The following is a 27,999-nucleotide window of genomic DNA, read 5'->3' on the forward strand; positions in this document are numbered from 1 at the left end:
CCTTTAGTGCAAGCCCTGGCTGAGGCCAATGCTGTGAAGCTCCATGGAGCCGCATTCTGAAGTCCTCCTCTGCCCACGTGCGGTCCTGCCTCCCCACCTGGCCCCCTGCCCCTGTGGTCCCCTGGGATGCTGCAGGGAGCCAGGCTGGGGGCCAGGGTTTGCTACTGAGAGGAGTATGGAAACCTCGGTGTCCACACACCCAGCCATGCCTAGTCCTGAAGTCTTCACTACTCATACAGTGGTCCTGGACCAGGGCCTCGAGGTGGCAGGTGGCCCATCCAGGCTGGGGGTGGACCCAGAGCACCATCGTCTCCGATGCCCACATCACAGGGAGCCTAGGCCTGGCTCGGGTTGTGATGACCCTACTGGAACATTCCCTGATGGAGAACATGCCCTGGTGGGGAGCATGTCCTCGGCTATCTTAGGTTAGGACTAGAGGTGACGAGGAGATGGACACTGTGCCTCCTATAGCCCCTCTTGACACCAAGGACATCACCTGCTGTCATTCCCTTCCCCTACAAGCCCCACCCTGCTGTCCCAGGGCTTTGACATATCTCTGCTTATGGGTGCTCCGTTGGGGTCCAATTGAGGCTGACCACCCCGCTTGAGCCAAAGACAAGATGCTGAGAGATGAGGAGAGGTCCCCCGACACCCAGAGGGACAGTGCTGGCTGCAGAGAGAGAACGAACGGCAGGTCTGTGCAGTGTCTGAGGACAGGTTGAGAAGGGGCAGCAGAGAAAGGGAGGAATGGGGAAGCAGAAGGACCATTTGCAAGTAAAACGGAAGAGGAAGGAAATGGGAAGGGGGTCTGAGATGGGTCTCCTCAGGGCTGGGCCTCAGCTCAGCACCAAGTGTTATGCCAGACCTTCGCATCTGCTCCTCCGGTCATCACCCCAGGGTCAGCTGGGTGCAGGCTTATGGCCCCAGGAGGACTTTCCAGCAGAGCACATGGTGGCCTTCAGCTGAAGTGCTTGGTGTGGCGATGGAGGTGCAGGGTGAAGGGGAGTTGGGTAGCGGCAGCTGTGAGATGGCTCTCGGTAGATCCAGGCCTGGTATATGCCTCCCCATCATGGGGTCAGGGGCAGAGAGAAGATCCTGTCTTATGTGGGGTGTGGTCAGCCTTGGGGCTTTATTTAACCCACTTTGCGAGACTTTCTTGCTCCCTTCCCCCTGGAATGGGCTGTGGGCCAGTGGGGGACAGAGTGCACCCTGGGGCCAAGGAGTGAGGCCTTAGCCTGGGAGCCCAGACTCCAGGACCCTGCCCTCATCCCAGGCATCCCACACAAGGACCAGCTGAGGCTGTATGGAAGGACTCATGTCTAGGTGGGCTCTCTCACAAGCAACCTACCTACCCAGGGAGGCCAGTGTGGAGAGGCAGGCAGAAGCAAAGCCCATTCCTCCTCTGTCTCTGCTCCGCCCACCTGGAGATAAATGTAGCAGAGGAGGGAGGGAAATGAAGCAGAGGACACTTTGGCCTCTAGGCCTTCTCTTTGCCAGAGTTGCCACCTGGAAACATCAGCCTGACCTCCAGTGGCCCCAAGAACAACTACTTTATCTCCCACCAATTCCTCTCCACTCCTTCATGGCTGAGACAGTTACTGGTTCATATGCAAGTAAAGATGATCATTCATTCAACAAATACTTATGTACCAGGCACTGTTCTAGGTGCTTAGGATATTCTCATGTTTCTGAGGGGTTCCAGACTGGGGGCACCCTACCTGTCTTCATGTGTGGCAGGTTTTTTGAACATGGCCCCTGGCTTCATCTCCTGTTTTCAGTGCAGCTCAAGTACCCAAATCCATTCTTTCTTCCCTACTAACCTGGCAGGTGGGATTGGCTCCCAAGGAACCCTCTCCTTCCCCACATCTGTCTCCATCCATAGGAAACAGATTTTCAAAGCCTTCCATGCCTTCCCCTTCTTGGTCTCTTTTTTTTTTTAAGCAGTGTTTTTAGAAATACCTGTAAAATACCAAGAAATAATGTCGACACCTCTGCTACCTGTCTCTCACTCGTTATTTCATAAAGCTGGCTCTTTATGTTGCTTTACATGCCTTAATATATGTTTCATGAAGATTATACATACTATATATATACATATGTAATATATATATATTTGTTTGGATGTCGGATCCTTTCCCGGAGCGCCTGCCCAGGTTCATTTTCTCTCCCAAACTTTTCACATCATTCCTATCACTTTGAGGCCATAGTCCTTGCCTTTTGATCCAAAGAGGGGGAGAGGAAAGACTTACTTTAAGACAGATCTATTTTACGCTTTTGTTAAGAGCAAATCTATTTTCAAAATGTGCAATGTCTGAATGGATTGGCAAATGACGTGAGGAGACTGGGGTAGCAACCCTCACTCCCAACAGCTTCCTTTTTGTTACCCAGTCTGAAGGGCTGGCCCCGGGGCTCCTGGAGAGAACCTTCGAGGGGCTGGATGTTCTCCGGGAAGTCCTAGTCTAAGGATTATCTGATGTGAATCCTTTTGAAGGAAATGTTTACTCTTGGGCCAGTTGTGTGCACAAAAGTATACCCACACAGGCACACAGCTGCCCCACCATGTGCTGCTGGACCCCCCTCCATCACCCTGCTGGAAAAGGCAGAGCAGGCAATGGCTGCCACGCTAAAGAGCACCACGCACGTCAGCCTGCTTCTCAGTGGACCTGTGCCGCAGTGCAAAGCCAAAAAGAAATGGTTTGGGGTCACCGGTGCCATCTCTGTTCTTTGGCACAGACCCTTGTGAGTTCCTTGGACTTCTTACACTCCTTTCATTTGATCCCTCCCTAGTGGTATCTGTCTCACTCCGTGACCTTTTCTCTCTGGAGGCTGTTCTTTAGGAGAGGGTACCTCAGTCTGGCATCCAGACTGTGAAGTCAGCCCCTGGGCTGAGGAGGGTCCTGCAGACACTGTAATATCTCGGCTTTGCCCAAGACACCCCCAGGCCTTTTCTCTGGCTGGCAGCTGCTGGAACAATGAAACATACCAGCCCAGCCTTCCAAACACTTACCAACTATCAGAATGGGCCAGGGGCTCTTATCTTGGATGTCTTTGTCCATATCTGGAATCAAGGGTGTTGGCTGGGTGGCCTGGCATGGAGCTCCTGGCCAGTATCGACGTCCGACCCCCCAGCTTTGGCGCTTATACTGGCACCCTGTCCCCAGCCTAGGGCATCTTGCTATGAATGAACTGGGCCCAGATGGAGGCCACTTAGGGAAAGCCCTAGTTACTGATCTAGGGCCTCCCTGATTAGCACATTACCTACCTGATCAATAACCAAGAGGCTGCAGTCACATCCTGCTAACACCACTTTAAAGGTGTCCTGAGGTTGCAAGCTGCGTGCACTTGCTCTCCTGCCTTTGTGAGAGCGTGCTCGTGGGGCAGGGCTGACCAGGCAAGGCAGACTATTCCTTCCCCTCTAGGCTCCCTTCACCTGGCAGCTCTTAAGACTAAGAAAAAATAACAAATATATATACATATATCATGTATGCACACATTGGGGCCAATTTGACTTGCTAGTATTAGACAATAAACCATGCAAGGAAATGTATGATCTCAGTGTCTTTCTTTAGTATAAAAGTGACCTTAGAAGAAGAGTGAAGGTTAGGTAAGCCGAGGGCATGTCTGTGGGGACCACACAGCAGTAGCATCCCCTTAGCATCCTTCTAGCCAAGCCTCCCACTCCCCCTGGGGGCGGGGGCCGTCCTGACAAATAGGTGAGAGGTTGCTTCCTCCTTTCAGCAGCATTCTTTTTAGATAGACCCCCAGTGAGCCCTGCATTTGTATCTTGCAAGTTTGTATAAACCCAATACAGGAAATAAAATGAATGGTTTGTACAAGTGGTGTGTGTGTCACGTTCTGTGTTTGAGCTGGCTCCGGGCAATTACAGGCTTGGCAGGAAAACGGAAGGGAGGATGTGAGGGGCTGGCCTTCCCTGACTAAGAGCAAAGCTTCTGCCTTCACCCCTCCCTCCCAGCTCTTGAAGAACTTCCCCAGGATCTGGGGGCACCTTGTCAGGGTTGGCTCTGAACTCAGCCTTAGGTGACCCCAGGTCAGGGCTTTGTCCCAAGTCCTATATCATGGAAGAATAGGATGTTTGGAGCCCTGGTCCCTTTCCCTTGGTGTGTCTGAGCTCCCTGCAGGGTAGGACTATCGGAGAAGAAAACCAGTTCACAGCCGTTCTGGATTACTGCCCAATGCCCTGTATTGCTGCCTTAGAGGACAGACAAGGTATATGATTTGGGGTGTAGCAGAAAATCCCAAATTCTCATCCAGACTCAATCATTTTGTTTTATTTCTCTTGGCAAATATTCAGTGGTGATCAGTTATTGACAAGCAGTGTGAAGGATTTTACCAGAGCTGCTCAGTTTGAAATCTTCCTGTGAGGATTAAGAGCCAAGAAGCCCTGTAAGTTCTCTGGGGTGGGGGCAGAGAGAGAAAGAGAACCTAGAAGAGTGGAAGGCCTCAGCTGGGCTTCCTCCGGGGAGGGGTGAGACGTTGGTGGGTCAAGGAAGGGAAGAAAACTGAGAAAGGGGAGGCTGGGAAGACAAGCTTCCTCTTCTGGTTTTGTTTCGGCCTTGCTCTAATGGCTGATTTTGAATTCTGGACACCTGCTCTCATCCCTTAAGGTCTGGGAGAATGTGTGTTCATTTTTTACACATAAAGTGACTATTCAAAGCTATGTTTGATTTTGTAAAACCCTTGAAAGAGCTGTAAAGCCTGATGGGGTCTTCTTCGTGAATCAGAAAGAGTTGGGACCAGACAAAGCTCAAGACAAAGACCTTTGGGGCTGGGGGAGTTGTACCGGAGAACTTGTCACCTTCCTTGGACCTGAGCCACCATCCACAGCCCCCACCTAGGCCAAAGCCAGCGACGGGGGCTTGGAAAGGAGGTGGAATAGGAGACCAAAACTGGGTGTCACTGTCCACTGCTTCTCTGAGAGAAAAGGTTGGCTCCTTTCCAAGGGTGATGCCAGTGGTCCCTGCCTGCTCCACCTCTCGGCCCAGGTGAACCCTCTGCTCGGGGCAGGCTGGGCTTGTAAAAGGAGAGCAGTGATCAGAAGCTGTAAATGAGAACACAGCTGGCAGAATGCCTTTTATGTAGTAGTGCTCTGTAACTGTTGGACCATTGATTTATGAAGAGGGGTGCCATGGGGTCAGGCAGGCAGCCAGCTTCAGAGCCTGCTGCTGCTGCCAGGGACTGGGGAGCTCACCATCTCCTCCTCCTCATCCTGGGAGCCGCCAGCCAGAAGTGGGCTCAGCGCACTGCTGAGACTGATGTGAGAGGTCAGCATGCTGCGCTCAACTCCTGGCCCTGCTCCTTGCTGGCTGCGTGAGGAGTTGGACAAGCCACTTAAATTCTTGAGTCTCGGTATCCTCATCAGTAAAATGGGAATATTAACTACCATCTTATGGAGCTTTCAAGAAAATGTATGAAAAACATTTTGAAACTCTAACTCATTTCACAAATGTGAAGAGGCGATGGTGACATTATGTATGCCCCCTTGGCAACTGTCTGGGGCGATGAAAGAAGGAGAAAGTTTTCCAAGCTGCCCTCCTTCACTGGTCCGAGCACATTTGCTGGGAGAAATCACCAGGTGCCCCTCGGAAGTGTCCTCCTGCTGAGTTCTATGCATCCAGGCCCAGTCACTAACTGCACCATCAAGTCACCTCCACCCCATTTCTTCCGACTCTGGCCAGACCAAGTACCTACCAGTGTCGAGGACCAGCCCCAGCCCTTCAGGGCTGAGATCCTCCTCCCTGGGGCTGCCCCTGTGGAGGGGCCCCTATCCAGGAGGGTGGGCTGTGGACAAGCCCTTCTGAACTCAACCCAAGGACCCCATACTGCCTTCAGACAACGGAGAGACTTCAGCTCTCCTTTGTCCTGAGGTCACAGGTGGGTTCCATGGCCAGAAGGAAAGGTATTCCTAAGTGCAATTTTAGATACCTGCGGGAGTAGCTTAGAACAATTTGAGATGAAAGCGGGAGTCCTTCATAAAATAGCATATTAAAAATATACTGATAATAGCAATATTAACAATAGTACAATAATAACAATGGCTTGGTTAGTGTTTATTCTGTGCCAGGTACCCAGTTCTATGCACTTCTCGTGCACTCACTAATCTTCACGATAACTCTAGGAGGTAGGTACTATTATTATGCAAGAAACTGAGTCACAGGAAGGTTAAATGCAGGCAGTCCCCAGGTTACGAACGTTTGACTTATGTGCAACCTGTAGTTATGAACCAACCCCCTGCAAAGCCTATTAAAAATTTGAGGTACATGCAATGGTTTGTAATAACAAATGGGCGCTGCTTTGTGACATGCATCAAAATGTAATTATTATTACTACTGTATTATTATGTTAAAGATGTTTTAATGTCTCTGGAAGTGTTTAATGTTTTTTATGCATAGAAAAGTACCAAAAAAAACCCCAACCCAATGCTGTCGAGTTGATTCTGACTCATAGCCACCCTATAGGACAGAGTAGAACTGCCCCATAGAGTTTCCAAGGAGCGCCTGGTGGATTTAAACTGCCAACCTCTTCGTTAGCATCCGTATCGCTTAACCACGACACCACCAGGGTTTCCAAAGTACACTATATATACTAGGACAAATATTTGACTGACGTTAGATATGAACTATACCTAACTGTTCCTATTTACTTACAAATTCGACTTAAAGACAGAATTGGGGACGGAACTTGTTGGTAATCTCAGAACTGCCTGGGAAATGCCTAAAGTCTCCATTTGCTAGGCTGAAGCCCCAGGCACTTTGACTTTAGAGCCCAAGCTCCTAAACCAACAGTGGTTCTCAATGGGGTGATACCCTCTCCTAGGGAACATTTTGAAAATTCCAGGGGGGGGGGTTGCTTGCCTCACTGGAGCCCTGGTGGCGCAGTGGTTAAGAGTTCAGCTGCTAATCAAAAGATGGGCAGTTCAATTCCACCAGCTCCTCCTTGGAAACTCTATGGGGCAGTTCTACTCTGTCTATAGGGTTGCTGTGAGTCAGAATCGACTTGATAGGAATGGGTTTGGGTGTTTTTTTTGGTTTTGCTTGCCTCAAGGAGCCCTGGTGGTGCAGTGGTTAAGCACTGTGCTGCTAACCAAAAGGTCAGTGGTTAGAACCCACCAGCCACTCCATGGAAGAAAGACATGTGGTCTGCTTCTGTAAAGATTCACGGCTTCAGAAACCCTACCTATGGGGCAGTTCTACTCCCCCTACAGGGTCACTATGAGTCAGAATCAACTCAATGGCGTGTTTGGGCTTTTTTGTTGTTGTTGCCTTGGCCCCTAAGTGGTAGAAACGGTTTGTGCCGGGCTACTTACCTAAAGGTTGGTATTCAAACTCACCCACCAGCACCAGAAATGCCTGGTGATCTGCTTCCATAAAGACTACAGCCAAGAAAACCTTAAGGAGCTCAGTTCTAATCCTAATACACGGTTTCATCATGGGTCAGAATCAAGGCGACAGCAACAGGTTTTGGTTTGTTGGTTTTGGTTTTGGTTGCCTCAGTGATAAAGGGGCAATGCTCTACTGACATTTAGTGGCTGCAATGCCTGGGACAGATTCTCAGAATAAAGAATTGTTTCATCTCTTACATCATATTAGAATGTTACACTGGACTAAACCTACTAACAGTAACCGTCAGTCATACTTCATGATTATACTGAAAAGTCTTTATAAGCTTTTTGTTTTTTCTTACAAGTTTCATGAATAGCTCAAGTAGGTTAGGAAGCGATTATTATGGAGAGGAAACAAATGGAATAAAGGCAGGTGTCTCAAAATTACTGAAGAATTTACCCCACGCGTTGTCGGCATGGTGTACTGTAACGTTCCCACAACGACATATTAGTTTGAGAACGGTTCCAGTGTAGTAGGATCTTACTGAACGAGCAGAGACCAACTGCAGATACTTAACAGAGGAGCTACGAGAGAACCAAACATCGTTAAAGCAGAGATGATTGAAATGCAGCGGCTCTTGGTGGATCTCATCTCCTTAATAAGAGTTTTTAGAAATTATTTCGTTTCGTTGCCACTTTTTCTATGTTTAAGGTGTTTGCAGCCCAAAGATGAACACCTATGTGGACATGTTTTGGAGAGCTGCCTGTTGTGGAAATGTTTTGGGGGAGTCAACTGCTGGTTTTCTATCTGTCTCCTCCACGCTCCCAGGGGGGCCACCAGGCAATTGCTCTGAACTGCTATGTCATCATTTCTCTTTCCAATCCTCCCTCTATTTCCCACTGTGTACCAGAAACACCAGCTCTCCAAGGCTCTTCAAAGTCATAGAGACTGAATTTTTACCTCAATATGTGCTGCATTTCAAGACATATATTTCTGTGATGTTCCATCAATACCCCATTCCAGGTCATAACACACATAAATAAGGCCCAGCTGCATTCCATGAACATCATTCTTCCTCCTGGTCTCCACTTTGTCATCTCGAATTTGCCTGGGATGTTATCTCCACTACTGTCGAGGTTATTCCCTCTTTCTCTTAGTCCATGCTAGTGCATCTGGTCTGTTATTACTTACCTGACGGTTAGTTTTTTTCTTCTAGTGTTTATTGCTACGACTCTTTCATTGTGTGTGTGTGTTTTACGTAGAATAGCTCTGGTCTTCTATTTCTCTTAAATTCAAGCTTATTTATTATAATTAGGTGCAAGCCATCTGCCTACCTCATTACGCATTCTAGTAAGTCTTGTCTGAGTGTGGCTATATTGAGAGGCATTGTGTTTTATCATAAATTCTTCTTTTTATTATAATTAACTTTTTGTGAGTTTTTAAAAATGATATGTGTAGATCGGTCTTATTTATGAACTTCATTTCAGGATATAGAGGACATTACAAAGGGTGTGTTGGGTCTAATGGCATTGAAAACCACTGTTCCACAATGGAAGAAAGGCCATTAGAACTTAGAAACTATCTTACCAGCTGCCATGGAGTCAACGCCAACTCATGGTGACTCCATGTGTGCCAGAGTAGACCGTGCTCCTTAGGGTTTTCAGGGGCTGATTTTTCAGTAGATTGCCAGGCCTTTCTACCAAGGCACATCTGGGTAAACTGGAACCTCCAACCTTTTGGTTAGCAGCTGAGCACCTTAACCATTTGCTCCACCCAGGGACTCCAGAAACTGTCTACCCTTTCTCTTTTCAGGCCCACGGAGCAGAAAAAAAGGCACCTATGTCTACACAGCTGGTGAGTGAACTAGAACCAGGCCTTCTAAACTCTCCAGCCCTACCCCAAGCCTAAATTCAGGCCTCGCCTTCCATAGCTCAACCTCACAGTCCAAAACTGGACACCGCTGGGGGACAGGAGGTCGAAGCCCGTTGTCTCTAATGCCCCTCTGATGCTTTCGCCCTTGATTTACCCAGAGTCTAACCTCCCTCCCGTTAGACTGACAGCAACAGGTTTTACTCAGTTGCTTATCGCCCCCTAGCGTCTAGCATGGGTACTAGTACAAGGCAAACAAATTAGTTACAAAATGGATTTAGTGCATTTCCAAAGACAGAGATAGATTCCAACTCTTCCATCACTCTGCCAAACCAAGTAAGGAACCTAGGTACCCCCGGGACCCCAATTCTTCCTTATTACAGTCCGAGTTTTGTAGAGACTGGAGCAGCCGAATTCCGCCTCAGGGCATGGAGGAGGGGTAAAAAGGCAGGTGGCGGGTGCCTGGGAGGGGGCAGTGCCCCCTGGGAAAAGCCCGCTGAAGGGAGCCTGAGGCTTTAAGCAGACGTTCGTGTGCGGCTGCGTGAGCAGAGGAATGGAACGGGAGTTAATCATTGACTGGAAGCTAGTTTCACAACTTACCAAGGGTCAGCTTGCCGCCCGCACGTACAAGCTCGGTCCACTCCGGTCCTCACCACTTGCCAGCTCCGAGCCGGAAGGCCCCGCAGGCAGACTGCGGCATGATCTCCATCACCGAATGGCAGAGTGAGTGCGAGGGACCGGTGCCCCAGTGCCGCAGAGGGGACTGGGCTGGACTCGGGGATGCAGGCCAGTGTAGGGCGGAGATGCCGGCCTCCCTGCGGGATCGCGGGGATGCCCTCGAGCGTGACCTCTGGAGCCCATGGCCGGGACCTGCTGTGCTGGCAACCCCGAGGCAGCAGGACCCAGAGCTGGTGTGGCTCCTCTGCTTTCCAGTGGGTGGGGGGTTGCCGAGGGCCGCCGGGTAGCCAGAGGCTGGTGCTTGGGGGACCTGGCAAGATGATCTCTTTTCCATTCAGGGTTCTTAGAACTGGGAGCCCCAATGCTTCCGCATTGGGCTCAGCAGGAGCAGGCCTCTGCCATTCAGACATCTTTCTCCGCAAATCCTGAAAGTCTCCTGAGGCCCTGGAGCCCTTTTTATCAGAAACTAAACTCTGCCCCTCCCAAATCACCATACCCTCACCCCTCAACAGCCCTCCCTTTCCCCGGGGAAGAGGACAGGGAGGGGGTCCGCAGGTCCAGAGCCCAGGAGACGCCTCAACAGCCCTCTCTTCTCCCCAGGGAAGAGGACAGGGAGGGGGTCCGCAGGTCCAGAGCCCAGGAGACCCCTCAACAGCCCTCCCTTCCCTCCAGGGAAGAGGACAGGGAGGGGGTCCACAGGTCCAGAGCCCAGGAGGAGCTGCGGCTCTGGAACAAGAAAAAGGAGGGTGTAAACTTCATTTAAGGAGCCCTGGTGCCACTGTGGTTAAGAGCAAGGGCTGCTAACTAAAAGGTCGGGCATTCGAATCCACCAGCCAGACACTTCTTGCAAATCCTATGGAGCAGTTCTACTCTGTCCTATAGGGTTGCTGTGAGTCAGAATCAACTGGACGGCAACAGGTTTGGTTTTGGTTTGGGTGGCACAGTAGTTAAAGCTCTCAGCTGCTAACCAAAATGTTGGTGGTTCGAACCCATCAGCCGCCCCCGCGGGAGGAAGATGTGGTAGTCTACTTTTTTGTAAAGATTTATAGCCTTGGAAACCCTATGGGGCAGTGCTACTTAGTCCTGTAGGGTGGTCCTGTAGTGTCGTTATGAATCAGAATAGAGTTGGTGACAGTGAGTTTGGCTTTTTTGGTTGGGTGGTGCAATGGTTAAGCACTCGGTTGCTAACTTAAAGGTTGGGTTCCAACCCACCCAGTTTCTCTGTCAGAAAAAGACCTGGCGATCTGCTCCCGTAAAGATTATAGCCTAGAAAACCCTATGGGGTCACTATGAGTTGAAAATTGACTTGACAGCACCTAATAACAACAACAAATTTCATTTGGGTGAGTTAGTCAAAGCCTCTGAGCCCCAGTGTCTTATCTATGAACTGGTGATAACATTCATTCGTTCACTGAACAAACAACTCTGCTCTATGCCAAGCACTGTGTTGGGTGTAGACTATACAACAGCAAATACAACAGACACATTCCCTGCTTTAGGAGTCCCTGGGCGGTGCCAATGTTTAAGCAGATTACTAATCGAAAGGTTGATGGTCTGAAGCTACCTAGAGGCGCCCTAGAAGAAAGGCCTGGCAATCTGTTTCCAAAAGGTCACAGCTTTGAAAACCTCATGAAGCGCAGTTCTACCCTGCAACGCATGGGGTCGCAATGAGTCAAAATCAACTCCATAGCAACTTTTTTAAATTCCCTGCTTACACTCTTGAGAAGGGAGACAGATAATTAACAAGTAAAGAAGTAAATATATAGTATGTCAAATGGCAAAAAGTCCTCTGGACAGAGATAAAGCTGTGTAAGGAAGCTAGGGAGTGTGGGGTAGGACGAATTACTATCTTATGCAGAATTGTCAGGGAAGACTTCACTGAGAAGGTGCCTTTTATACAGAGACTTCCAGAAGTGAGGAGCAAAGTCACGCAGCTATCTGGAGGTGAAAGTGTTCCAGGGAGGGGGGACCAAAACAAAAGCCAAACCTGCTCCAGTCAATTCCGACTCATAGCAACCCTACAGGACAGAGTAGAGCTGCCCCTTGAGGTTTCCAAGGAGCAGCCGGTGGATTCAAACTGCTGACCTTTTGGTTAGCAGCCAAGCTCTTAACTGCTTTGCCACCAGTGCAAAGGCCCCAAGGTACTAGCATTCTTGATGCATTTGAAGAGCAACAAAAGGTTGCTGTGTCTGGAAAAAAGTGAGTAAGGGAAAGAGTAGTAGGGGTTTAGGTCAGAGAGATCACTGAGGGGTCAGACTGTGTAGCCCATTGAAAGTACTTTGATTTTATCTACATAACATGGGAAATCATCGGGGAGTTTTATGCGGAGGAATAATACAAGCTGCTTATATTTTATAAAAGATCACTCTGGCTGCTGGGTTCTGTATACATAGATGTGGAAGGGTGAGAGTAGCAATAGGGAGGTCAGTTCTGAGGCAAGAAATGGTGGAGGCTCAGACCGAGGTGGTAGCAATGGAGTGGTAGGAAGTCGTCAACGTTGGGAGCGTGTTGAGGAAATTGGTGGAAGAATTTGCTAATGGGTTGGATAAGGGGTGGAAGACAAAGAAGAGTCCAGAATGTCTCTGATACTTTTAGCCCGAGCAATTAGAAGGGTGGAGTAGGGGAAAGTGGTAGTTGGGTTTTAGACTTGTGAAGTTTGATGTAGCATTAGACAGACATCCAGGTGAGATGTCAAGGAGGCAGTTTGAGACATGAGTCTGGAGTTCAAGGCCTGGGTTGGAGAGATAAATTTCAGAATTGCCAGAACAGAGATGGATTTAAAACCATGAAAGTCCATGAGATCACCTGGGCAGGGCTTCTCAGCCTCAGCTCTGCTGACGTTTTGGGGCAGGAGAACTCTTCCTTATTGGGGGTTGCCCTATGCATTGTAGGATTTTAGCAGCATCCCAGGGCTCTACCCACTAGATGCCAGCAGCATGCCTCCCTTCTTCCCAGTATGACAATCAAAAATGTCTCCAGACATTGCCTAAGGTTCCCTGGGGAGAAAAATCTCCCCTTCCTCCCACTTGAGAACCACCGATCTAAGGAATAAAATTAAATAGAGAAGAGGTCAGGGACCTGAGCCCAGTGGTGCACCAACATTTTATGAAACCAGTTAGCATGCAAGTAAATACACCTTACCAAATGTGATAAACTCTGTGAAGAAGGTGGCAGGTCCTAAGAGAGAGCAATGAGGGAACCAGATTTAGGTCAAGGAGCAGACAGCAGCCCAGGTTTCCATGAGGAATTTGAGTTGAGACCTGAAGGATGCGTATGCATTAGTCAGAAGACAAGTGGGAGAAGAGTGTGCCAGGTGAGGAAACCACACGTACAAAGGTCCTGGGGCAGGAAGGCTGATGGAAACCAGGCAGAGCAGTGTGGTTGGAGGGTGGGGGGTAAGAGGGCAGTGGCAAGAGGTGAAGTGGACAAGCAGGCTTAGGCCCAATGGCACAGGGCCTGTAAGCCCCGGTGTGGACGGGAAGGCCTCTGTGTTTTGTTCTGCTTTGAGAGAGAAGCTAATGAAAATTCTAAGCAGTACGGTAATATGATCAGATTGTGTTTTCCAAGGTTCCTGACTGCTGTGTGGAGGCGGAATGGCACAGTGGCAAGAACGAAGAGGAGACTAATTGGGGGCTGTTGGAGGTCTGGGAAACAGACAATGGTAGCTTAGCACTGAGTGGTGAGAGCGGTGACAAGTGGACAGCTTTCAGGGTACATTTTGGAAGAAGAATCAATAAAGCACAGCTGTGGACTGAATGGGAGAAGAGAAGCAGGAGCAGGGAGGGGGGCCAGTGACGGCTCTTGGGGCCTAAGTGAGTGCTGGTGACACACATTCATTTGGGGGAAAGTGAGAGAGGTGTGTCTTTAAGGAAGGAAGATCATTAGCTCAGTGGTTGGCCCCTTTGAGTTGAAGATCCCTGAGAAAACAGCAAGCAGATAAGGCAAGTAAGCAGTTGGGTACAAGTTTGGAAGTTCCCAGAGAGGCATGGGCTAGAAAGATAAATGTGGATATAGTCAGCACAGTGATATTTAAAAGCATAGGAATAGGTATGACAATAAGATGCAAAGTGAGCTCAGACCCAAGCCTTGAGGAATTCACATCCTAAGAGGTGGAGAAGTAGGAGCTGGCAAAGGAGACTGAGAAAGAGTGGTCGGAGCAGCAGGAAAAAAAAGAGAAAGAGTATTTCAAGGAAGGAGGGGTCGGCGCTGACAGAGGTGGGCTGCAGTCTGTCTGTTAGACTTGTTAACCTGGAGGTCATTGATAGAAAACTAAAACCATTGCGGTTGCGTTGATTCCGACTCATAGCGACCCTATAGAACAGAGTAGAACCTCCCATAGGGTTTCCAAGGAGCTGCTGGTGGATTTGAACTGCTGACCTTTTAGTTAGCAGCTCTAGCTCTTGACCACTGTGCCACCAGGGCTCCTTGATGACCAAAGCAGGAGCAATATCTTTGGAGAGGTGGAAGGCAAAGGCTGGAGTGAACTGAAGTGGTTAGTTAAAGCCACTTTTTCTAGAGGCAGACTAGTGGGTTGAAATCCTTGCTCTTCCAGTTGCTGGTTGTGTGTCCTGGGCAAGTGATTTCACCTCTCGGTGTCTCAGTTATGTCTGTGAAATGGGACAAAGAGCAGTGCCTACCTCGTAGGTGGTGTATTAGCTTCCTAGAGCTGCTGTAACAAATTACCAGAAACTATATGGCGTAAGGAAACCCTGGTGGCATAGTGGTTAAGTGCTACAGCTGCTAACCAAGAGGTCGGCAGTTCAAATACGCCAGGCGCTCTTTGGAAACTCTATCAGGCAGTTCTACTCTGTCCTACAGGGTCCACTATGAGTCGGAATCGACTCAAGGGCAGTGGGTTTGGTTTGGGGTTTGATATATGGCTTAAAAAGGAGCCCTGGTGGCACAGTGGTTAAGCAGTTGGTTGTTCACCAAAAGGTTGGCAGTTTGAACCCACCAACCTGTCTGTGGGAGGAAGGTGTGGCAATCTGCTTCCATAAAGATGGCAGCCTTGGAAACCTATGGGGCAGTTCTTCTCTGTCCGATAGGGTTGCTGAGAGTCAGAATCAGCTCAAAAACAACAGGTTATAGGGCTTAAAACAATAGAACTTTATTCTATCACAGCTCTGGAGAATAGAAGTCTGAATTCAGGATGTGGACAGGGCCATGCTCTCTCTCTGAAGGCTCTAGGGAAAGAGCCTTTCTTGTCTCCCCCAGGCTCTGGTAGCCCCAGGCGTCCTTTGGCCCAGGGCAGCAGGACTCCGATCTGCCTCTGGTCCCCACATGACTGTCTTCTCTCCGTGTCTCTCATCTTTATCTCTTCTGCTCCTTTTATGAGGACATCAGTCACATTGGATTAGGGCCCCGCTATGCCACTATGACCTCATTGTAACTAATCACATCTGCAAAGATGCTGTTCCCAAGTAAAATCACCTTCATAGATATCGGGGGTTAGGAGCTCAACATATCTTTTGGGGGGACACAATTCAGCCCATAACAGGTGGTTAGGAAATTAAATGAGTGAATTAATATACCTAAAGTGCTCAGACTGTGCCTGACACATAGTATGGACTCCTAAGTGCTAACTAGCATTACTATTAATCAGTATTGTTTATTTGTTAAAAGTGAATGAAGGTGTTCCCTCTTTCCGTTTCCCTCCTTCCCTTCCTGAACAATTCAGTCCTAAAGCCGTTAAAAAATCAAATCCATTGCCATCTAGTCGATTCCAACCCTTAGCGACCGTACAGGACAGAGTAGAACTGCCCCAGAGAGTTTCCAAGGAGTGGCTGGTAGATTCAAAATGCCGACCTTTTGGTAGCCAGCTGAATGCTTAACCGCTATGCCGCCAGGGCTCCCCTAAAGGTGGCACAAAAAGGTGATGTGGGAGGTGCGGTGACCCAGAGTGAGGTGTCAGAGCCCCAGCAGGGTGAGAAGGGTGTTTGCACTATGGGTGGCCTGGTACAAGGTATCGGAGCAAAGGCTGCGTGAGGAGGGCATCTCTGAGGGCTCACGGTGAGGGGTAGGGAGTAACTTTACAGTGGAGGAGCCTGGCGGACAACACCTGAAGTGATTAAAGTAAACATTATCAATAATGGTCAAATTAAAATTGTGCACCACCTGATAGGATGCAATAATGAGAAGAATATAATATCGCACGGGTGGTATTTCTCTCAAACGTGTATGACCTTAGGAGACATCAAAAAACAAAACAAAACAGTCGCTGTCAGTTCCGACTCGTGGCGACCCCAAGTGTGTCAGAGTAGAACTGCTCCATTGGATTTTCTTGGCCGTAATAGCAGATTGCCAGGCCTTTCTTCTGTGGCACTGCTGGGTGGGTTTGAACCACCAACCTTTAAATTAGTAACCAAGTGCAAATCATCTGCATCACTCAAGGACCTGAGGAAACATCAGACGGCCCCAATTGTGACATCTACAAAATAAGTGGCCCAAATCTTCCCAAGTTGTCAAGATCTTGAAAGTCAAGGAAAGACCTAGGAGCTGTTCCAGATGGAAGAGACTAAAGAGACATGACGACTAAATGCGATGTGATTCTGCACTGGGTCTCTTTGCTATTATGGGGATTCTTGGGGCTACTGGTGAAGCCTGACTGGAGCCTGAGGGCTAGACGGCAGTCCTGTGCCTATGTGGATTTCCGGCCTTTCACAGTTGCATCCTGGCTGTATAGGGGAATAAAGGAAAATCACCCAGAGTACAGGGGTGATGAGGTATCAGTTAGCAATTACTCTCTAGAGCCCTGGTGGCGAAGTGGTTAAGAGCTCGGCAGCTAACTAAAAGGTTGGCAGTTCAAATCCACCAGCCGCTCCTTGGAAACCCTATGGGGCAGTTCTACTCTGTCTTACAGGGTCGCTATGGGTCGGAATCGACTCGACAGCACGCAACAATTACTCTGTAATTGTTCAGGAAGAAAAATTCTCTGTACTGTACTTGCAACTTTTCTGGACATTTGTGATTGTTAAAAAATAAAAATTTTAAAAAATGAAATGAGGTTTTGAGACTCCCTGTATGAGGGACCCAGCCACCTGCTACTGGAGATACCCCTTTCCTGGTAGCTGTGGGCGGCTTTCTGGAGCAAGAAAGAAATTGAACCTAGCTTCAGTTACCGCGTGGAGTGTGGAGATGGGGCAGCCAACTCCTCTGCCATAGGCTGCAGGCTGTGGACCCTTCTTGGCAGCGGCCTCTGGAGCTGCAGGGCAGGGGGCTAAACAGGGCATCAGGGCTGCCATTAGCGTGTCACGGCCAGGGACAACTAACGCGGTCAGTGAGGTGTGAGAAGGTCTCAGCTTCTCACTAGGTGGCGCCCTGGAGAGCCAGGCCTCATTGAGGAGTTAACCTTCCTCTCCCTCCCCTGTTTTCGGCTTGCTGGGACGTGTGATAGCTCTGGCCGACCTCCAGGAGGGGGCGCGCTGCCCCATCTGTCTGGATTATGGGGTTCATCGACGGCAGGCATTCTGTCGGTCCCGGGAGCACTTATATGACAGGCTTCCTCGCCTTCTCTGCCATGTTGTTGCCAGGAGAAGAACTTCGGAAGCAACCCCCAGCTGGATAACTTGACTGAGATCGATAAGCCACTCGGATCAGAGGAAGCAAGAGGCAGAGGCAAGGACTGAAGCTTGCCTGTTTCTGACCCTTTTCTGTGAGGTTTCGAGTCCACGGTGCAGTTTCTCCACTGAACGCTGGGAGCACTAAGCCTAGGCCATAAGCGATGCTGCCCCCGTCAGGAAGGTTCTGGAACTGCATGAGCCCTTGAAATGTGTGGAGCAAGTTGTGAACCTAACTATGCAAAAAATAATAATAATCCTTATGTGAGGAAGCATCAAGGAGGAGAGAAGAAATAAAGTCTGAATTTCAGAAATTTATGCTGTTTCTGAAAAGCAGGTAAGGCTGTTCTTAGTGCTTTTGGAATGAAGATACGTATATTTTAACAAAAAATGAAAACCGAACAAAATGTTCACATCATGTTTCTACATGAAAATATCTACTAAGGGAGACAGAACAGAAGAAGATACAGTCAAAACTGGAATTAATGACAGATACTTTATGGAAAGTACAGATTAATAAGAGATATTTTTATGACAGGCATAAAAACTTAAAATACCTTTATCATTCAGATTAAAGAAATATGGCTGAGGCTTTCCTCCACAATAACCTGGCCTATACAAAATTATTGCAACAATTCAAGTAGATACACTTCTAGATCCTCAGCTTATTGTCTCTGAGGATAGAAAAGTCACTGCACAGAACAAAGCCTTCGTAATGACCTGAGGAGATTGTACTTACTCTGCCCAGCTGTCCTGAACTCTTCAGAGACTTCCTTCAAGCAGGGGAAAGTAGGAAACCAGCCCAAATGGACCACAGAAGTGTGTCAGACTCCTCCTAGACACAGGAGGAATCAGCCACTTGAATGGTTTCTGGGCCACTGGAAGATACATCGAGAGTAATGGTGTCACATTGGATTCTAACAAAATCCAGCTCCTGCCGAAACTGAGATCCAGTAAGACTGGCTTTTTTCTGGAGTACAAGTTGGCAAGGTTTCAGTTTATAATTTGAATGATAGATCTCATCTCTATATGTTTAGTGATTCTTTTAAAGAAGCTCTTCAGCCTTATTTCTATACTGGAACTGATTCTGGTCCCCTTAAAATCTGCATAGTAACAGATAATGAAAAATGAACTACTCAGAAGCCAGTTGTGTTGTTTCATTTTCTTTCAGTTTTAAGCAACCCTACAGGACAGAGTAGAACTGTCCCATAGGGTTTCCAAGGAGCGGCTAGCGGACTCGAACTGCCGACCTTTTTGTTAGCAGCTGAGCTCTTAACCACTATGTCACCAGGGTTTCTAAATACAGCTTAGCCAGTAAATATAGTCTCAATAATTGTTTAGGGTCTCTCTCTCTCTCTATTTCTTCCTCTAAACAGCTTGAGTGGTTTTTCTCCTCACTGTAAAAACATGGTAATAATGGCGATTTCGCAGATGTGGGATCAGTTCTAAGCTGTTACTGAACAAGTCCAAGGAAGTTTTTCCTCTTTAACAATTACCTATATGTTTTGTTTTTTTAATTCAACCAACCTCAATTTCTAAAAATTAAGCCATTTCTAGTAAAGTTATACATCTTGTAGTTTAAAAAGATATGCCTGCCACATCCTCACCACCTCAGTATCTCCTTTATAAAGGCAGCCACTTTCAATTCTTGGTGGCTTCTTCTACTTACCTCAGTATTTCTCAGTAGCTTGTTATTTCTTCTTCTTCTTTTTTTTTGTTTCTATCAGTTAGACTGGACACATATATGCCTTCCCAATCTATGGATAATTTATCAGTTTTTTTTATTAACTGATTTTTTCTTTCTCGTAAACATTCTCCTAGACCCTCCATCCTCATGTTCCAGCCTGGACAGACTAGTCCCCAGGTCTGCACAACTTATCCTTCCCTTCACTATCCTTCTAGGAATTGTCTTCTCCTCTTGGATCCTTGGTTGCCTTACCCTACGCTTCCTCCTTGGTTTGCCCCTTGTTTTAGAGTGTCATATCACCCCATAGGTTGCAAGGATAGAAAATTTGGAGGATCTTCCATGTCTCAATATATTTTTTATTCAACCTATTTTTAGTTGATCGTTTGGCCAGATAGAGATTCCTCGGTTTGACATCCTGTCTCCTCAGACTTAAGGTATTACGCCATCATATACTAGCGTTCATTGTTGCTCTGGAGGAATCTGCTGCCCTTCTGTTTCTAGCTCTTTTTCCTGCCACATGTTTTTCCTTTTGGCACTTTTAATATCTTCCTTTATCCCTGGTGCTTTGAACTTCCACATTAATTTATTTTTCTGAGCACGCATACCTTTTCAGTCCAGGAGCTCATGTTCTTCATTACTTGATAAGTTTTTAAATTTAAGGTGATAGTTTCATTCTTTCATTTAGTCATGTAACATTTATTTATTTACTCCTGTTTTGTGTCAGGCACTATACAAGGCGAGCCAAACAAAGATCCCTGTCTTCTAGGAGCTTACTTTCTAAAGGGGAAAAACAGACAATAAAACAATAAACACTATAAGTCAGCAATAAAGTGTGTATGCCATAGGTGATAAAGTGCTACAGAAGTGTGGAAAAGTAGAGCTGCGTAAGGGCATAAGGTGCGTACAGCGTGTTGGGCCAGGGGTTGCTGCTACAATAGGATGGTCAGGGCAGGCCTCGTTGGGAAGGTGAAAACTGAGCAAAGACTTGAGGCCGTGTGAGCACCTGAGGGGAGAGCATTTCAGACAGTGAACAGCTAGAGCCGGGCCGTAAGGCTGGATCTCACCAAGCCTGTGGGAGGAACTGCCAGGAGGCCAGTGTGGTTAGAAGGGAATGACCAAGGGGGTGAGCGGGGCTTACGAGGTTATGGAGGGGAGCTAGAGGGTGGAGGAGAGTCAGATCAGACAGAAAGCCTAGAGGCCATTTTAAAGACTGTGGCTTTTATTAGACTGGACTAGAAAACAAAGAATAATACTGACGTGGAGTGTGCTTCATAGTTCAATCAGATACATGAGGCCAAATGGGCAGCTCCTGTTCGGAGGCAGGATAAGAAGGCAGGAAGGGACAGGAACTGATTCAATGGACACAAGAAACCTGGGGTGGAAAGGGGGAGTGTTCTGTCACATTCTAGGGATTGCAAATAGTGTCACATAATAATATGCGTATAAATTTTTGTATGAGAAATTAACTTGAGCTGTAAACTTTCACCTAAAGCACAATTAAAAAAAAAAAAGACTGTGGCTTTTACTCTGAGTAAAGTGGAAGCCTTTGGGGAAGCCCTTGGAAGCTTCTGAGGCTGTTGACATGATCTGACTTTTCTTTTAAAAGGATCACTCGCCTCTAGCCATACTTTTTAAATTACTGATGCGGCTGTACAACCTCAAGTTTATATTGTATATACAGTTTTGTAACTTGTTTTATTTATTGAATAAGGCTAAAAAAAAAAAGGCTAGACTGTCTTATTTTCTTTTTATTGTAAAATGTACGCATGTTGGTTCCACCAGCCATCTGTCTGTTTGTGTATTGTGGTGGCTTGTGTGTTGCTATGATGCTAGAAGCTATGCCACTAGTATTTCAAATACGAACAGGGTCACCCATGGTGGGCAGGTTTCAGCAGAACTTGCAGACTAAAGATAGGCTAGGAAGAAAGGCCTGGCAATCTACTTCTAAAAATCAGTCAACAGAAGCCTATGGAGTGCAATAGAATATTATTGTCCAGCACAGTGCTGGAAGATGAGCCCCCTAGGTTGAAAGGGAACGATGGACTCAAGCGTGCTGGCCATCATGAGGATGACTCAGGACTGGGCAACATTTCATTCCATTACACGTGGAATGACCATGAATCAGAGCCAACTCAATGGCAACTGACAACAAACGACAACAATGCATGTTGGTTATAAACTCAAACAATCAAACTAGGGATCAAAAGTCCCTCTATAGCTTTACCTTCTCCTTTCCAGCCTCACCTGAACCACGAGTCACAATTGCGCTGCAATATCTAGTGGCAGTACAATTGTCCTTTTGGTGTAGGCTTTTCTGAACTTTGATTTATTTATACATTTACAAATATACAAATACAGATACAGTTAAAAATGTGATAGGATCAAACTATACATATTGGTTAGTAACTTACTTCGTTTCGTGTAACTATGCAACAAATTGAAAAAAAAAGTTATGGGAGCAGAAAAAGTGAAGGCAATGAATGTGAACAACTCCGTCCAGAAGCATAACTGGGGATAGAAGCAGAAAAATAGTGTGAGAGATGGTGGGAGCAGTGTTTTTTATGTTTTTGTTTTTTTGGATAGCACGTGAACCAGTTTGAATGTTGATGGAAATAATTTAGGAAACAGAGCAGTTAGAGGTGTTATGGTTGATGGAATGGAGTCATGGAGAAGGAAAAGAAAATGGACTCAAGAATATAAGTGGTAAGGAAAGACATATAGATCAATGGAATAGAATCGAAAGTCTAGAAATAGACACATTTATGGTCAATTGATTTTCTACAAGAATGCCAAGACAATTCACTGGGCGAAAGAATAGTCTTTTCAACAAATGCTGCTGGGACAACTAGATATCCACATGCGAAAGATGAAGTTGGATCCCTATCTCACACCATATATAAAAATTAACTCAAAAGGGATCACAGACTTAAATATAAGAGCTAAACTATAAAAGTCTTAAAAGAAAACAGAGAAGTAAATCTTCACGATCTCAGATTAGGTAAGTGTTTCTTAGATATAACATGAAAAGTACAAGTGATAAAAGAAAAAATAGATAAGCTGGATTTCATCAAAACTAAAAACTTTTCTGCCTTAAAGGACACCATTAAGAAAGTAAAAAGACAACCCATGGAATGGGAGAAAATATTTGCAACTCATAAGGGACTTATATTCAGAAAAAATAAAGAACTCTTAGAACTCAACAATAAGAAGACAAATCACCGAATTAAAAAATGGGCAAAGGATTTGAATAGACATTTCTGTAACAAAGAAATGTAAATGACCATTAAGCACATGAAAAGATACTCAGCATCACCAGATATCAAGGCAATGCAAATCCAAACCACAACGAGATACCAGTTCATACCCACTGTTGTTGTAAGGTGCTATCGAGTTGGTTCTGACTCATTGTGACCCAATGTTCAACAGAACTAAACACTGCCTGGTCCTGTGCCATTCTCACAATCATTGTTATGCCTGAGCCCATTGTTGGAGCCACTGTGTCAGTCCATCTCGCTGAGGGTCTTTCCTCTTTTTCACTGACCCTCCACCTTACCAAGCATGATGTTCTTCTCCAGGGACTGGTCCCTCCTGATATCATGTCCAAATTATGTGAGATGAAGCCTTGCCATCCTTGCTTCTAAGGAGCATTCTGCCTGTTTCTTCCAAGACAGATTTTTTCGTTCTTCTGGCAGTCCATGGTATATTCAATATTCTTTGCCAATATACCCACTAGGATGGCTAGGACTGATGCAGCCACTTTGGAAAATAGTTTGACAATTCCTTAAAATGTTAAATATAGAGTTACCATATGGCCTAGCAATTCCACTCCTAGGTATATGCCCAGGGGAACTGAAAACATACGCCCACACAAAAACTTGTACACAAATGTCCATAGTAGTATTATTCATAATAGCCAAAAAGTGGAAACAATTTAAATGTCCATCAATGAATGAATAAATATGTGTTATAGCCATTTAAGGGAATATTATTCAGCCATAAAAAGAAATATAGTACTGATACAAGCTACAACATGAATGAATCTTGAAAATCATGTGCTAAGAAGCAAAACACAAAAGGCCACATATGATATGATTCCATTGATATGAAATGTCCAGAATAAGCCAATTCTTAGGGTCAGAGAATAGGTTAATGATTGCCTAAGGGCTAGGGGGCTGGGGGCGTGGAGAAAGAGGAATGAGGAGTTACTACTAATGCGTACAGTGTTTCTTTTTCGGGTGATGAAAATCTTATGGAATGAAGGGACTCAAGGATGAAATGTAAACTGATAATGAGTTGGATAATGAAACATTTAAAGCCTATAAAGTGGTGAGGGTAACACTAGCTACCTCATAGGGCTATTGTGAGGACAGAATGCCATTGTCTACATAAGGTGACCGGCACAGTTTCTAGGTGCTACACATAGGTTATGGAGCCCTGGTTAACACCCGTAGTGGTTAAACACTTGGCTGCTAACCAAAAGGTCCATGATTCAAACCCACTAACTGCTCTGTGGTAGAAAGATGTGGCAGTCTGCTTCTGTGAAGATTTACAGCCTTGGGAACACTATGGGGCAGTTATACTCTGTCCTGTAAGGTCACCATGAGTCGGAATCCACTCGATGGTAATGGGTTTTCCATATAAGTTAGTTCCCATCTTTCTTTTCCTTCTCACCCATCATCCTCTAAGAGCGCGGTAGCTGAGATTCCTGGACAAAAATGGAGCCCTAGCCTAGAGGGCAGGTGTCCAGTGGCAATGGGGGAAAGCTCCAGGCATTCCAATCTACTCCGCAAAGTCAGCCCACCACAATCTCCTTGCCCATTGCAGAGACTGGTGTGGGCACCACCGGCTTTGGCATCTTCTTCATCCTCTTTGGAATACTCCTGTACTTTGATTCCGTGCTCCTGGCCTTTGGAAACGTGAGTGCCCCTCCCCTGGGCAACTCCTCCCTCCCATGGCCTTCCTGAGATCTGTTGCCAGGAGAGTCAGCTCAAAGTTCATTCAGGTGTGCCCATCCAGGGGTCAGGGACCATCACGGCTGGGCAGTTGAGGGTTGCTGGGGAGAGACAGCAGGGTCTACTGGGCATGGAGAATCTAAAAAGCCAGACTTTCGTGCCAACCTCTGGGTGACACCCTGGGAGAGGGGTACCAGGATGACACAGTGTTCCTGCCATCTGATTCCCAGTTTAGTGATAGGGACGTAACACATACATACCTGACTGGAAAGGCGGAGAGAGACAGCAGTGAGGTCAGGATAAGATAAACCCATTTAATACAAAACAAAGAGCTTAGACAGAAGACAGCACACTCAATTGGAGAAGGATGAACAGGAATCTGGGAAGGAAAATGGAGGTGGAGTGGATAAAGCACTTCAAGTGGATGGAACAGCAAGAGAAAAGGTGTGGGAAGGAGAGAGAAAGCATGGGGCATGCTGGAAGAAAGCCAGAGAGTTAATTTGTCGAGAGCCTAGGCACTCTTAACGGAGTGTTAGGAGCCAAGCTTAAGACAGTAGTAGAGCCATATAGTGGAGGGCCTAGAGTATAATCCTATAGGCAGTGGAGCCACTAAAGTTTCCATAAGCCTTTGGGTATGGCTGTCTAACCTATTGAGGCCTCCATCTTCACTTCTGTAAAATGGAGAGTCTCACTACCTATCCCATCTTCCCTGGGAGGTGGGATGAGAAACGAAATCATTTATGAAGAAGTGCTTGGGATCTAAGGAATTGGGTGGGAGGCCAGAGACCTTCAAAGTCCATCTGCATGTCCAACCCCCTGCCTCTGGGCAGTTCTGCTCCTAACCAGCTCAAATTATTCAGGGTTCTGGAATTTTGCCATGTTCCTGGATCACCCTCTCTGATATCATCCCTCCTTGAAGAGTTAGCAAGTCCTGCCCCATGCCTGACCCAGGTCTGAGCCCCTGACTCCTAAGGAGGCTGGTGTGTTTGCTCTCACGCTCCTCTCCCTCCCCAACAGCTGCTGTTCCTGACTGGCCTGTCCCTCATCATCGGCCTGAGGAAGACATTTTCCTTCTTCTTCCAGCGGCACAAGCTCAAGGGGACCAGCTTCTTCCTGGGGGGTGTGGTCATTGTGCTTCTGCACCGGCCCCTCCTGGGTATGCTCCTAGAAACCTATGGATTCTTTAGCCTCTTCAGGTGAGTGTGTGTCGCTGGTAGCCCAGACAGGCCACCAAGGCCTCTGAGTAGCTGAGACCACCCACAGGTCTGGCTAGCCCAACCAGCAGGGTGTCCATGAGTTGGGACTTTATCCTGCAAGAGATGGGGAGAGGTGGAAGGATTGAAAAACGGGAGAGACATCACACTGATGCTTTGGAAAGGCCCCTCCAAAAGTAGGTTTGCAGGATAAATTGGAGGGATCAACCCATTCATCAGCAAACATTGAGCACTTACTGTGTCCCTCACCAAGGAGGAGACACAAAGCCTGCCCTTAAGTCTCTAACGATCCAGCTGGGGAGAAAGGGCAGTGAACGAACATTTGCCAAGCCTCTAATCTGCACCAGGCACGCTCACAATCATCATCTCATTTTATCCTTGCCATTACAGGATTTTCCTCTACTTTGCAAATAAAGGAAACCAAAGCTCAGAGAGGTTGCCCCTGCCCAAGTTCTCACAGCTAGAGTACACAGGACCTTGAACTTGATCCAGGTGTCTCTGTTTCTTGGCTCCACATCCTTCAGCCTGTCCTGTGTCAGCCCTGGGCCTGGTGAGCGGCAGAGCAGAACTCAGAGATGACGTGTGGCCACGTGTGTTCAGGGCTGTGGGAGCTTGGAGGAGGGAAGCCAGGGAGGTGTCCTAGAGAAAGAGGGACCTGAGATGGGCCTTAAGGAATGGGTGGGGTCTACAGGACTGGAGGCACTCAAGGAGAAGGATAGCAATGAAGGTGAGGATCGGGGGAAATACTCCTATGTCTATGGAGTGATGTGGAGAGAACAGGGGTGGGGGTGGGGATAACGGGGACTGGGAGAAGCATGGCTTACGGAATCATGGGAAGGAGCTGGGGTGTGGAATCCTTGGGTTCTTAAGAAGCCCTCAGTTGGCTTAGTGCAGCCTTAAAATGCCCAATTAGCCTGAACATCCTAGTGTAGTGTGGCTTCAAGAAAATAAATGTTCTCAGCCATAGGTTCTATCACTCATGTATTCAACATTCAAATATGTCATTATTCAAACAAATACTGTACATAATAACTGCCTGTTATTGTTGTTGTTGTTAGATGCCCTGGACTCCTAGCGAACCAATCTGACAGACTCATAGCGACCCCACATGACAGAGTAGAATTGCTCGTAGGGTTTTCTAGGCTGTAATCTTTAGGGGAGCAGATCGCCAGGTCTTTTCACCCGAGGAGCCACTGGGTGAGTTCAAATCGCTAGCCTTTTTGTTCACAGCTAAGCGATTAACTGTTGCACCGCCAGGGCTCCAGTAAGTTCCTACTGTATGCCAAATGCAGGACTAGGTATGAGCTCTGGCACTCAACAAGGAGAGAGTTCCCGAGGAATGTGCAATTTAGTAGTGAAGACAAATCCTAACGATAGGTGTCATTTGGCTCAGGTGTGTGAGTGCAGTCCCTGCATATTCAGTAGTTGACACGAAAAATAAACCTTGACAAGGACACCTTGGAACAGCATTGTAGGGACAAATATTGCAACTCTAAGGGACCACAGGAAACCCTGGTGGCGTAGTGGTTAAGTGCTATGGCTGCTAACCAAAAGGTCAGCAGTTCAAATCCACCAGGTGCTCCTTGGAAACTCTATGGGGCAGTTCTGCTCTGTCCCATAGGGTCGCTGTGAGTCGGAATTGACTTGACAGCAATGGGTTTTTTTTTTTAAGGGACCTCAGAGGTGCAGTTGAACCTCAGGAAACTGAGGCTCAAGGAAAGAAAGTAGCTCAGCCAGAATTCAAATTTGTAATGTAATGCCCTGACCCTCCTCCTATATACAGGCTCCCTTTCCGCTCCGCCAACCCTGGAGCCTCCAAGCCCCTGGAAGAATTACAGGTCTTTGTGTTAAGGCCCTATATTATTATTAACCCCACTCTGCTGTTGAAATGGAGATCAGAGAAGTTAAGGAATGTGTCCAAGTTTGTACAGCCTCAGTAGGTGGTAGAGCCTAGATATGAACCCCAGGAGTCCGACCCCAGAGCCTACATTCTTAACCACTTCACTTGGATGCCCGGGTGGCCATGTTCTCTTGGGACTCAAGTCTGAGCCTGGTTTTTTTTTTTAATTAGGCACATATACATTTTATTTATTTTTATTTTTTTGTGGTAAATATACATGATGTAACTAAATATGTGACATTTCAACAAGCTCCACGTGTACAGTTCGGTGCCACCAGTTATGTTCGTCAGATTATACCATCACCCTTAGCAGAAGCTCAGTGTGCCCTGAGCACCGAGTCCCCTTCCCGCACCCCCCTGGTAACTTTGGTCTCTACACACTTGCCTATTCTAGATAGTTCATGTAAGCGGGATTCTACAATATTCATCCTTTTGTGACTCACTTATTTCGCTCAGCACTATGTTTTCAAGGTTGGTCCATGTTGTAGCACACATCAGGAATTCATTTAAGCCTGAACCTTTTGGTGGACCTCAAACTTGGCTACCCTCTTTCCTTCCCTCCTGGACCACCACTGATCCCTCCCTCCACTCCTCTGCTCCCTAGGGGCTTTTTCCCTGTCGTCTTTGGCTTCCTGGGCAATGCCTTCAACATCCCCTTCCTAAGTGCGGTGAGTAGATTGTGCCTATGGCTGGTGGCGGTGGCCTGGGGGTTGTCAGCCTTCAGCTCCCCTCCGCATCCCCGAACCTTCTCCACCTGGCGAGAGCAGACGAGGGGAGTTACAGGCAGCTGTGCCTAAAGGAGG

The 27,999-nt window shown here is 47.2% G+C and overlaps 2 protein-coding genes across 22 annotated transcripts in view; both read left to right on the forward strand.

The window, feature by feature from the left end:
- The window catches only part of PLEKHA6 (pleckstrin homology domain containing A6), a 200,422-nt gene extending 196,577 nt beyond the window's left edge, over positions 1-3,845 (forward strand). For 11 of the 21 annotated variants that reach the window (XM_064273345.1, XM_064273344.1, XM_064273336.1 and 8 more), the window contains one exon: positions 8-3,845. Coding sequence is in view for 1 of the 21 variants with exons in the window: in XM_064273338.1 (XP_064129408.1) it covers positions 8-60 (53 nt within the window). In the remaining 20 variants the exon portion in view is untranslated. The remainder of the gene's footprint in view (positions 1-7) is intronic. The other 10 variants (XM_064273349.1, XM_064273350.1, XM_064273338.1 and 7 more) reach the window with 1 other exon arrangement.
- GOLT1A (golgi transport 1A) lies at positions 2,612-27,993 on the forward strand. The gene is made up of 5 exons (XM_023548301.2): positions 2,612-2,694; positions 9,814-9,932; positions 23,955-24,046; positions 25,100-25,278; positions 27,801-27,993. The coding sequence occupies exons 1-5, from the start codon at positions 2,612-2,614 to the stop codon at positions 27,991-27,993; spliced, it is 666 nt and encodes a 221-aa protein (XP_023404069.2).
- Positions 27,994-27,999: the final 6 nt, after the last annotated feature.

The sequence above is a fragment of the Loxodonta africana genome, chromosome 20, assembly GCF_030014295.1.
Source record: "Loxodonta africana isolate mLoxAfr1 chromosome 20, mLoxAfr1.hap2, whole genome shotgun sequence".
Taxonomy (NCBI): domain Eukaryota; kingdom Metazoa; phylum Chordata; class Mammalia; order Proboscidea; family Elephantidae; genus Loxodonta; species Loxodonta africana.